General features: G+C 37.1%; 1 protein-coding gene across 1 annotated transcript in view; it reads right to left on the reverse strand.

The window, feature by feature from the left end:
• The window catches only part of LOC107571502 (voltage-dependent P/Q-type calcium channel subunit alpha-1A-like), a 124,377-nt gene that overhangs the window by 37,990 nt on the left and 75,051 nt on the right, over positions 1 to 11,336 (reverse strand). Inside the window, exons 28-39 of the mRNA XM_016257821.1 lie at positions 8,307 to 8,407; positions 7,331 to 7,491; positions 7,111 to 7,251; positions 6,692 to 6,893; positions 6,404 to 6,568; positions 5,990 to 6,100; positions 5,069 to 5,152; positions 3,249 to 3,251; positions 2,085 to 2,201; positions 1,077 to 1,142; positions 853 to 950; positions 611 to 761 (exon numbers count right to left, since the gene is read on the reverse strand). Of these exons, the coding sequence (XP_016113307.1) occupies positions 611 to 761; positions 853 to 950; positions 1,077 to 1,142; positions 2,085 to 2,201; positions 3,249 to 3,251; positions 5,069 to 5,152; positions 5,990 to 6,100; positions 6,404 to 6,568; positions 6,692 to 6,893; positions 7,111 to 7,251; positions 7,331 to 7,491; positions 8,307 to 8,407 (1,400 nt within the window). The remainder of the gene's footprint in view (positions 1 to 610; positions 762 to 852; positions 951 to 1,076; positions 1,143 to 2,084; positions 2,202 to 3,248; positions 3,252 to 5,068; positions 5,153 to 5,989; positions 6,101 to 6,403; positions 6,569 to 6,691; positions 6,894 to 7,110; positions 7,252 to 7,330; positions 7,492 to 8,306; positions 8,408 to 11,336) is intronic.

The raw sequence follows: 11,336 nt of genomic DNA on the forward strand, positions 1-11,336 counted from the left end.
TTTTTGATAACATCATCCTGACTTCTGCTGTCTGTCATCCTGACAGCCATACTATCTGTCCAGGGATTCTGGTAGGTCAGTTGATAGATTCACAGATTAGTGGTGTAATACTAGTTATGACCTGTTGGTTTTGGAGGTAACATTTTTGGTCTGAACAACCCCCAGCCATATACATAACCACATAACACAATACATATAATACAATAAAAACTCATTTGCAGCTTTCCATCAGTGGATATAATCAGTAGTGGGAACACATTTGTTTGCATTTTGTTTTGCTGTATCACTGGAACAGATGGAAAGTAATAGAGAAGTATGGCGCATGTCTGAGTCACTTTTCACCACTGATGACAAATGTGGCGACCACTCAGCAAAACATCAAAATGATACATTCCAGTGCCAGATTCCCTCTCATTATAATATAACGCCCACTAAAGAAATGGAACCTGCTGCTCAACAATTGGAGATCTTTTCATCTCTATTTGATACAAGCTCCCCACAAGCTATTTTGTAAAATAGTAGGGACATGTGGATGTGGATGAAATGTACTCACTATAAATGATGCCTATGAGTACAATGGTAGTAATAACAACAGTGCTGATGTTCTCACCAGAAAGGAACAGAGGAAGATGAAGGAGACAAAGTAGAGGTAGGCAAACTCGCTCCCACATTCTGCCTCCACGTTACCAGAGAGAGGATCACACACCTTCTTTCCCAGACACGACAGCATGATATCATGCCACGCCTCACCTGTAGCACTCCTACAAACACACGGTGTTGAACTACGGTTATAAACGGTTTGTAACCCACACACAACATTCAACAGAGCCAGTCTGTGATTCACACACAAACCTGAAGAGCAGCATTAGCGCCTGGAAAAAAGTCCTGAAGTTGTTGTGCTGGTTAATGGCACTCTCACCATCCGCCTCAATCACAATGTTCCCAAACAGCTGTGAAACACAAAACCCACCCCAGCATAAGCCCACAATCTCATTGCCCACTACCTTCAAACATAGCCATTTACCTATTCTCAGTATGTCCTGTGCAGCCTCCCACACACTCTCTCACATACTCACCTGCATGCCAATGATGGCGTAGATGAAGAACAGCATGGCGATGAGTAGGCACACATACGGCAGAGCCTAAGCAAAGCAGATAAATCCAAATTAACCAACAATTAAATGTGGGTGAAAACCTGTTACTGGCAGTTTGAGGAGAAATGTGCAGCGTATTGTCAAAACATTAGGATAAATTTAAGTAAATTGGGACACTTTTTGAGATGACTGGCGAAAAAAATGTCCCAATTAACGTGAATTAACCCCTAACAAAAGCAATGACTACATAGAAAAAAAGGTATGAATTATTTATGCTTTAGTTATTCATTGTCCGTGTTTTATGCAAGTCACATTATTAATATGCTCTTTTCATAACAAATTTCTGACTAGCACATAACATTAGTGCGTTTGCACCTTATCTGATTAATCTCACGTGTAACGATTTGTTCTGATTTTAGTTGTTTATTTGCGCGCAAACAAAGTGCTTCAGTTTCAGCTCACACAGTTATTACTGTTAACTTAAACTAAATCTGAAACGATTAAAAACACCATTTTAATTGAAATAAAAAATAAAATCTAAATATTAGATGAAAAAAATGTCGCTTTGGCAACTAACTTTTTAAGTTAAGAGGTAAAATTACTAACTGGGAAAAAGAAAACTAAAACTGAAAATAATATAAAAATAAAACCAAAACAATAATATTAAAAAAGTAATAAAACTTACAAAAGTACATAATAAAATGACTAACATTTAAGCTCAAATTAAAATAAAAACTGAAAATATAAAAATAAAAGCTAATTCAAAATATTAATAAAAGCTATAATAATATTTAAATAATAAGAAAATAACAATACACAGGTCAAGCAATTCAGTCTGCAATGCTATTGATTATAATTGGATTATTTGAAAGATTAATAAAAAAAAACTAAAAACTTTTTTGTTGCTCAACAGCATGCTGTAGTAAAAACTATTTATCATCATAATGCACATTTTTCTTCACGACTACATCATTGACGTTATAATTTTACCTTGAAAGACTGAACGAAGGTCCAGAGCAGGATGCGTATGGTCTCACCCTGCCTGAGCAACTTAATGAGACGAGCAGCTCTGAAGAGCCTTAGAAAACTCAGATTTATGAAGTTGTTCTACAGAGACAGAAAGGAAGCAGTAGACAGAAATAAAGAAGGGGCAGACAGAGAGAGAAAGGAAATGATGTCAGTCTAAAACATTTGATTTCAAATTGTGAACAAATTAAAAAGGAAGGAAGGAAAGAAAGATAGATAGATAGAAAGAAAGATAGAAGGAAAGAAGGAAGGAATAAAATCAAACAAGGAGAAACCAATAAAGAAAAAAAACAAGTTTCAAACCGACAAGACTGAACAGGCTCAGCATATCCAATGGTGAAAAAGGGGAAAAGACAAAGATAAAGGGAGGAGGCAGCAACTCATACAAAAAATTAATATACTTATATAATAAAATAAAATATTGTAAAAAAAAAAAAAGTCCTCTTTAGGGAAAGGGAGTGCACAGACCCTAACTTCTTGCTTCAGTCAACCAAATGCACTGATCTGTAGATTCACTTGGAATCATGCCAACCACACTAATAGCTGACAATGACCAACAGAGGGCACTAGCAAAGACAAGGGACAGGTGCTGGGTTAAAGGACACATTTCAGTCAGTTGTGGGAAAGTTTTGTATTTTTTCCCCACTTTTATTGAAAGCGTCAGAAACTGAGGGGAAGAAACTGACTGTTTATTGTCCTTTAAGCAGCACAGAAATACAGGGAAACAAAAATAGAATACGAGTTCACGGTGGATTTAACGCCATCTCTACCTTCATAATTTTGTTTAAATTCATACTTTAAATGTCTTTAGTACGCTTACATCTATGTGTGTGTTGATGTATTTGAATGCATCTTCTGTATGAAAATGCAGTGTCAGAAACAATAATTACTAGCGTTCCCTGTCAGCAAAAAAAGCAAAACATGCATTCAGGAAACCTGCGGAGAAACACCAAACGTTTCAACTGTGTGCTACGGATCAATTGCACCTCAACTGAGAGGGGTTTTGTCATATTGTTAGACAAGCAGGGGTGAAAGGTCATCATAACTCGAGCACATGCATCATTATATCATCATCAGCCACAGGGAAACAGATGCATTAGATGCATTACTACAAAAAAAATTACAAACCATCTACATGTAGATGTTGCAGAAGCATGGTTTATAGCAGTATTTTTGGAGGTTGATTAAACAACCATTGTGATTGGTCAGGTCAGGTCATGGATATACACATGAGATTCATAGTGCATTTTGATTGGATGGAGTCATCAGAGGGCAAAGCCGCCATAAAGAAGAGTTTAAAGAAAGCATGTAAAACAAAGATAAAACAAGACATGAATTATCATTATTCATATCAACAAACCTTTCGATTCAAATAAAGGTTGATTATAACAAAAAAACGTTTCTTTTTAAAATGATGCACTTTTCATATGCATTCAATGCAGTTTGAAAAGCTTTCATCAATACATATATATTTGTCAGTCATGTAACTGAAGATCAGGCTTCAGTCTTTCATTACAATTTTAACGAAATATCAGCACTGAACTCTTCAGGTAGATCTCCAGGAACAGGACTGGGGCTTATAGAATTCAAAACAAAACAAAAAACAACCACAACAAAAACCACACCATATCATAAAGTAATTCACATCACATTTCTGTTAAAAGACACCATAAAAGCCCATTTGTGTTTGCTTTGAGGTCATCGATATGCTTGTGTAATCCTAAAAACAGACAGAGTACTGTATATTAAATTAAAAATTAATATTCACAGTTTTTCTTTGCTGGGGAAATGGAACGAAAGTATAGATGACTGAAATGTAGGCTCAATAAAATGCTCTCTAGAATGTGAATGTCCCTTTCCCCTAATGCAGCCTGACGTCGAAAGTATAACAATCAGACTGTGACGTAAACTAAAGCCTAATGCCATTTAAAAATATAAATTAAAAACATTTACAAAAATAAACATTTGAAAAAATAACCACATAAAATAAACATTTGAAAAAATAACCACATAAAATAATACATTTCAAAATGAATAAATAATACATTTCAAAATAAATACAGAAAAATAGCATTTTCAAATAAATAATAAATTTCTAATTCTTATAGACCAAATGATGTAACTAAACTCTCCAGGTAAATAAAAAAGAAAAATTCTAAATAACTACATAAATAAAAACATTATATTTCATAATATATATATATATATATATATATATAATTTTTAAAGACCATGCTTTGATTAGTGCAGTTTTCTTTCCTATGTTAACTTTCTATTTAAACAGGTAGTTTGGGTCAGACATTTTTAAGGGCTTGTCTCTCTTTTTTTTATATTATTATTAAACAGGCAACAGACTTTATTTACATTACAGCCATGAACCATGATTTGCTAGTCGCATTTGGGGGACGGGACATTCTCATGAGTCGTCAATATTTTTGGCCTGTTTTCCTAGAAAAGAACAGTACTTTTTGAATGTGTAGATTTGACTAATTTATGGTCAATTTTGATTCCATGGGGTCTTTAAAGTGCTGATGATCTGCTGTGAAACCAAGAAAAATAAAACACATATACACAAACACTAACATGTTTTACAAATTTTTTAGAGATGGCCATCATTGTTTGTTGCATTATGAATACATGTTAACATTTGAGATCATTGATTTTACTGGTAGGTCAGTTTGATCTGGCTCGGGGATAAATGACAAAGCTGGAAGAGTAACAGAACCCCGTTGCCACTGAGCACCACTGGCTCACTGATCTGCCTCACACACCAACTGGGATGATTATATAAGACTTTTAGGAGTTCTTTACACCTCAGTGAGCAAGAGAAGATCCTGCTGAGAGTCTCTCAATCACATACGGAAATACACACAAGTGTACAGACAGGATACACAAACAAACACGCACATACGCGCACACAGATGGCAGCCCTTCTGCTACACACTTACCCCTAGCTCTGTGACTAAAATATCAGTGATGCTGCCAAGTACAGTCACACAGTCGAAGATGTTCCAGGCGTCTTTGAAGTAGTTCTGTGGTAAAAAGGCATAGATGCGTTTGTCAGTCGGGCTAAAGGAGGATTACGCTTAGCACACACACACACACACACACACACACACACACATACACACACTCAGTGACCCGCTGACAGAAAAAGGAGCAAACAATTAATTTTCACTCTCTGGTGCTAATGAAATGTCTCCTTTCCCCCTTTTAGCCCTTATTCCTTCACTGAGTTTTGCTCTCCCTCACCCTGTGTACAAAAAGGGTGGATGCCTAGAAGACTAGTGGCCCAGATGCTGAACATGATGGCCTTTTTGTGAGCTGCCAAGTGATTGCCTGCAGGAAAACAGTGCATTAGGCCCATTCAGTAAACCAGCTGCATGGGAACAGGGGCATCAGTGCAAAGTGTGTGTATGTGTGTGTATGTGTGTGTGTGTGTGTGTGTGCGTAACTCTTTCCATCAACCACTCACCATACCCGTCGTCTTAATTTCGCTCGAAATCTGTCCTTCTTTTACCATCTTCCACTCTTAAACACTTCAGTGTGCCCTCTAGCTCACTATCTTCATGTGCGTCTCTTAATGGCATGACTTTGAGCTGACTACAACCATTTCCTTCGTGTCCTGCGCTTCCATGTCCCAAACCTTTTGTCATCTACTTCAGAACTCAACCTCTTTGATCTCTCTTTCTCTCTCATGCTTGATCTGTTCATAAATCTGCTTGTGCAATGCTGAGTTTAAATCTGACAATGTGATTTTTGTATGTAAATGTGTGTAATTGTGTCTCTCAAAATGAGACCGTTTCGATTTTGGACCCTACACGCACACACATACACTTAAGCATGAGAAAACTGTACTGTAGACTCACCAGAACTCCAAAGGCAATGATCTTTAATATGCACTCCATGGAGAAAAGTGAGGTGAACACCATGTTCAGGTTGGCTAGCACAGCTTCATAGGCATCTGATGCTCCATCATACTAAACAAACACAACATATTTAAACTGTATTAAACCTTATTTAGAAAGGTCTCAAATGTTGGTAAATGGACTGCAAAAAAGTGCTAACTTTGTAGAACATCTGTACAGAAAAATCTTTCTTTTTTTTCAGGACTTTAGTTTATTTGCCGAATGTGCTGGTAAACTAACAATGCTAGAGACTATAAACTCTGCAATTGTTAGTTTGTACCATTGCAATCTTTTAAAAGAAAATGTACTATCCACTGGAAAGCTGGTTCTCAAAATAAATAAAGCCAGATGTACTAAAGTGAAATACTGCCACACCTTCATCATAAGGACAATGGTGTTGAGGGCAATCAAGGCCATGATGGTGTATTCAAATGGAGGAGACACCACAAACTCCCACATGCGGTACTGGAATGTTTGTTTGTTCTGAGGCATGTGGCGCGTGAGGGGTTTAGCATTGATGGCGAAGTCTATGCAGGCTCTCTGAAAACAAAACAGATACGTATTATTATTGGATAATACACCATATAAATGAGACCAATGCCAGCGCTATGCATAAAGAAAGTTAATTTGGCTTAAAAACCATCCATTTGATATGTCCTTCACCTCATTCTTTTCCAGGCTATAATCCTCCATCATTTTGTCTCCTTGCTCCTGGAAAGTAATGATGATAAGAGCCACGAAGATGTTGACGAAGAAGAAGGGGAAGACCACGAAGTACACCACGTAAAAGATGGACATTTCCATCCGGTAACCTGGGCTCGGGCCCTGATTCTCGTAGGTCGCATCCACTGAATGTTTCAGCACCCTGGAGAGTGGCAAAAATATGAGGCATTGATAATGTCAAATCTTTTAGGTAACTGTAGCAAGTCCTTAGATATGCCATGTAAAACAACTTCTACTTTACTCAAATTGTAATTTGTAGTGAAAACATTACATTAGAAAACAGAAGCAATTTCACAATTGGCTTAAAACATTGGGTACATACACTGGAAATTAGGTTAGGTATTGAGATGTATACATACTGTGGCCACCCCTCTCCCGTAGAAACAGTGAAGAGGGTGAGAAGGGCCCAGAGCACATTGTCATAGTGGAAATCGTATTTCTTCCATTCCCGCTTCTGCGCCCGCACTTCGTTATCTTTTTCATAGACAAGATACTCGCCCCTAACAACAAAATGCTTTTAGAATAACATGCCAATGTGTCTGTTCATCAGTGTGTTTGTGTGTGTGTGTTTTGTCTCACCTGCAGTCACGCTCCAACTCCTTGGATTCATCGGTACAGTAGAAGAAACGTCCTTTGAAGAGCTGCACTGCCACCACAGCAAAGATGAACATGAACAGCATGTAGACAATGAGGATGTTCAACACATTCTTCAGAGAGTTCACCACACAGTCAAAGACAGCCTGAAAATAGACAAAACAGAGAAGAGAAAAATTCAAACGCAGAACACAAACTCAGTCTTATAAGACAAAACACAAACCAACATATCTTCAAAATGTAAAAATACAACTGAATAAGGCTGATAAATATGCATTAAAATAGAATTAGCCAACTGAAACAAACCAAACAAATAAATGAAATACCCTAAAATGCAGCAATAAAACAATCAAAAAACAGCCTGAAAAAACAGAGAATGAACAACAGAAATTAAATTATAGCCCGACAGCCAAACACAAACCTTATAAGATATAACAAAATAGAATCAAAACTTTACAAACACATTTAAATAAAACTACTAAATGATCATAAAAACAGAAACCAAGTTATAGCAAACCAATCAAACAAACTAAAAAAACCAAAAACAAATCAAAAACACAAAATAAAACAAATTACTGAAAAGCAGCAAAAAAAAAGACAAGACAAGAGACAAAAGACAAAAGAAAATGAAAAAAAACACAACCCTTAGATAAAACAAAACAGCATCAAAATATACAAAAATAGATTAACTGTACTTACAAAAAAAACGGATAAAAACAGAAACGAATAAACAAATGTGAAAACACTAAAGAAACACAGTCAAAGACAGATAAATCAGTAAGTGATACAAATAAATACACAAATTCAAAGAAGGTCTGAAAACCAGACAAAACAAACACAGCCAGAAACAGATTACACAGAAAAATAAAGCCCATGTAGTGAAAAAACACAACCATCCTCTGTAAACAGGCAAAACTCAGTCAACACAAGGAGGAACAAAAACAGCCAAACACAGAGGTACCTTCAGCTTGGGCAGACGCTTGATGGTTTTCAGAGGCCGCAGTACTCTGAGCACACGCAGGGACTTGATAGTACTGATGTCTTTCCCCTTGCTGCTTCCTCTGCAAATACACACACACACCAGTTAGAAAGTGAAATGGCAGGAAGTGTTAGGCTACATGGGTAATTGGTCTTGCACACACACAATTTAGGGGTGAGTTAGTAGCTCAGGCTGTTAAAACAATGAAACATGCCTGCTACATCCACACATTTACTCCCAGCCAATCAGGAATCTCATCTGTGTCTCCTCACTGAGAATGTTGCCTGTTGTAGCCAGACAATCAAGCCCGTTTCACAGCACTTAGGATAGACACATACTAAAATGCACACAGTCAATCTCACAACACACACACTCGCTGGTGTGGCTCATGCTGTACTGAAAACTAGATCAGTGGATGTAATATTCACTGTACTGTCTCAGCCCATGCTGGAACCACCACTGTACCTCTTTTCCAAAGGAACACTGGCTGGTTTCATTACATTGCCATGATGACAGCATGAAATATATAGAGCAGATTCAGGCATCCCTGCTGCAGAATGCCCAGCCAAACCTCTTTCTTTCTTGTTTGTGGGGTTGTCCCTTGGCAAACACAACATATAAAAGGACCTGGAAACACAGTCACTCCAGAGAGGAGGAGCTTCTACCAATCAGCCCTGGCTCTGTAGGGTGAAGAACCGTGTCACCATGAACCTAGTCAATCTGAAGACTTTCTGGCCTACATTTTGACAATTTGCACGTCGCTCTTGCGGTACCCAAGCACAGCCATCCACCAGATGTGTGTACAGCTGTTTCACGGCAGATGTGCAGCTAGTGACCAGCAAGCTAAATGCAAAAGTTGGACATTGAAGACAGTGTGGTTGTACACTGATTTATACCACTGCAAAACAAATTTATGTAATGATGCTTTTTTCTTAGAATCACATACAGTGGGGTCTAAAAGTGTTTTTTTTTTTTTTTTCAAAATTAATACAACATTTTTGTAATTGAAATTGATTTGGTCAGCTTTTAAGGTTTGAGTAAAAATTTGAATAGAAATGTTTTTGGAAGAAGTCTCTTATGCTCATCCAGTGTATATTTTACATCATACAGTAAAAACAGTAATACTGTGAAATATTACAATAAAAAAAAAAACGTTTTATCACTTTTAATCAATTTAATGCATCCAAGCAGAATAAAACTATTAACTTCTTAAAGAAAAATAATCTTACTGACCCCAAACTTTTGAATGGTAGTATACAGTATATAGGCAAATAAACATAAATGAGTAAATGCAGTCAAATATATTGTTATTTATGCTATCAAATTGATTAATATTCATTAACTAATATCAACAAATTAAACGTTATTGTAAAGTAATACTGATGCACTCATGAATTGGATACCGCTGCTTCTTTCATGAAGGATTGACATCTTAAATTTGGTTCTGTTCCACATACAAAGCCAACATTTATTTATTTTAGGTGACTTCTCTTTGTCTAAAATTTGTCTAAATCCTCCCAACTTTGTTCATTTCCACATTTAAATGAAAACAAAAAAGATTCTCACACTTTTGGACCTCACTGTATAATATACAGTATATACAGTGGGTACGGAAAGTATTCAGACCCCCTTAAATTTTTCACTCTTTGTTATATTGCAGCCATTTGCTAAAATCATTTAAGTTTTTATATCATTTACAAAACTCTAAACAATACATAAGCTACGCCAGCAGAACATTTAGCCTTATATAGCCAGACTTTTGACTTGCGGCAAAACGTCTGGTCCACCTTGCAGCTTATTCTATTAGGCAGGAAGTAACCGCCTGACTGACATGTAACGTGTTCAACCACAGTCCATTTTGTTTTTATGTTATGTTTATGGGCGGGGTTTTTTTAAATAAATTTTACCACAATGGAGTGCAACAGTTAGGTTCCAGAAGTGGTTACCATAGTGGAACTGACGCTTAAAATGTACTTATAAACCTTAAAAAAAAAAAGACTGTTAGTTACGAGGTTGTTTTATGCTGCATTATTATGTTGAAGCCCACATTTTTTAAACGTATTTTGTTAATTAATCATGTCTAACAGCAGAATCCCTTGTGAAAAAATGCATTACCCGTGATTCTGTAAAGAAATCTTGGGAAATAAGCAAATCTTGGGAATTACTGCAAATGGCATCAGCTGCTTTTCCACCATCGGGCCGAACCATTCTCATTGCTTAACTGCTCCATTTATCGCATGTAATGGACTTCTGGAAGGGCCCTTCCTGAAGGGATTCAGTTGTTCACTTTCATTTGGAACATCCCTACAAATGGTGTCACCTTCCCGAAGTGCCCTTCAAGGGTGCAAAAAAGCTGTTTGGAATTCGCCCAGTGACCACATTATGGAGGATGATTAGATATTTCTGTTAGCTAACCATGCTGAGAATTCCGGCCCGAGAACGGTTCCTAACTGTGTCGTGCCGATCAAACTCAAGTGGAAAAATAACCGGAACCATTCCTCTTTGTTCTTAGAACTGTTCGGCTTGACTGAGTCAGTCTGCCTAAACTCACTCCTGGAAGTTTCATAAAATTTAGCCTATCAATGTCAGTCTGAACTTGCCTTTTTTTAGTGTACAATATGCATCAGGCGGTCAGTGAAAGGACTGTGGGTGGTCTGTAGGCATGCCGTCTGAGGCTGAGACTCGCTAACGTACACATATGCACACTTTCACACAAATCTAAATCTATTTGAGTAGTAGGCCTAATCATGCATTGCCATATTGTATGTGACTTCATTACTAAGGTGACAGCTTCTGGAGTTAGTTGCCATGCCTCCTTGTTCATCATGATCTCATGATCCAGTGCTTTAGAGCTCATACTGTCACATGGCATACAGTAGTATGACACATGGCACTGTCAAATGACCATAAGCACTTCACCATCAGGGCAATGGAGACCCGAAGCTCTGCTGGAGTCTGCGATTGATACAGATTTATTCTATATGGTACTTTAATGTGCAAAAAAAATAAAAA

Source organism: Sinocyclocheilus grahami, unplaced genomic scaffold (genome assembly GCF_001515645.1).
Source record: "Sinocyclocheilus grahami isolate Dianchi unplaced genomic scaffold, SAMN03320097.WGS_v1.1 scaffold1603.1, whole genome shotgun sequence".
Lineage (NCBI taxonomy): Eukaryota > Metazoa > Chordata > Actinopteri > Cypriniformes > Cyprinidae > Sinocyclocheilus > Sinocyclocheilus grahami.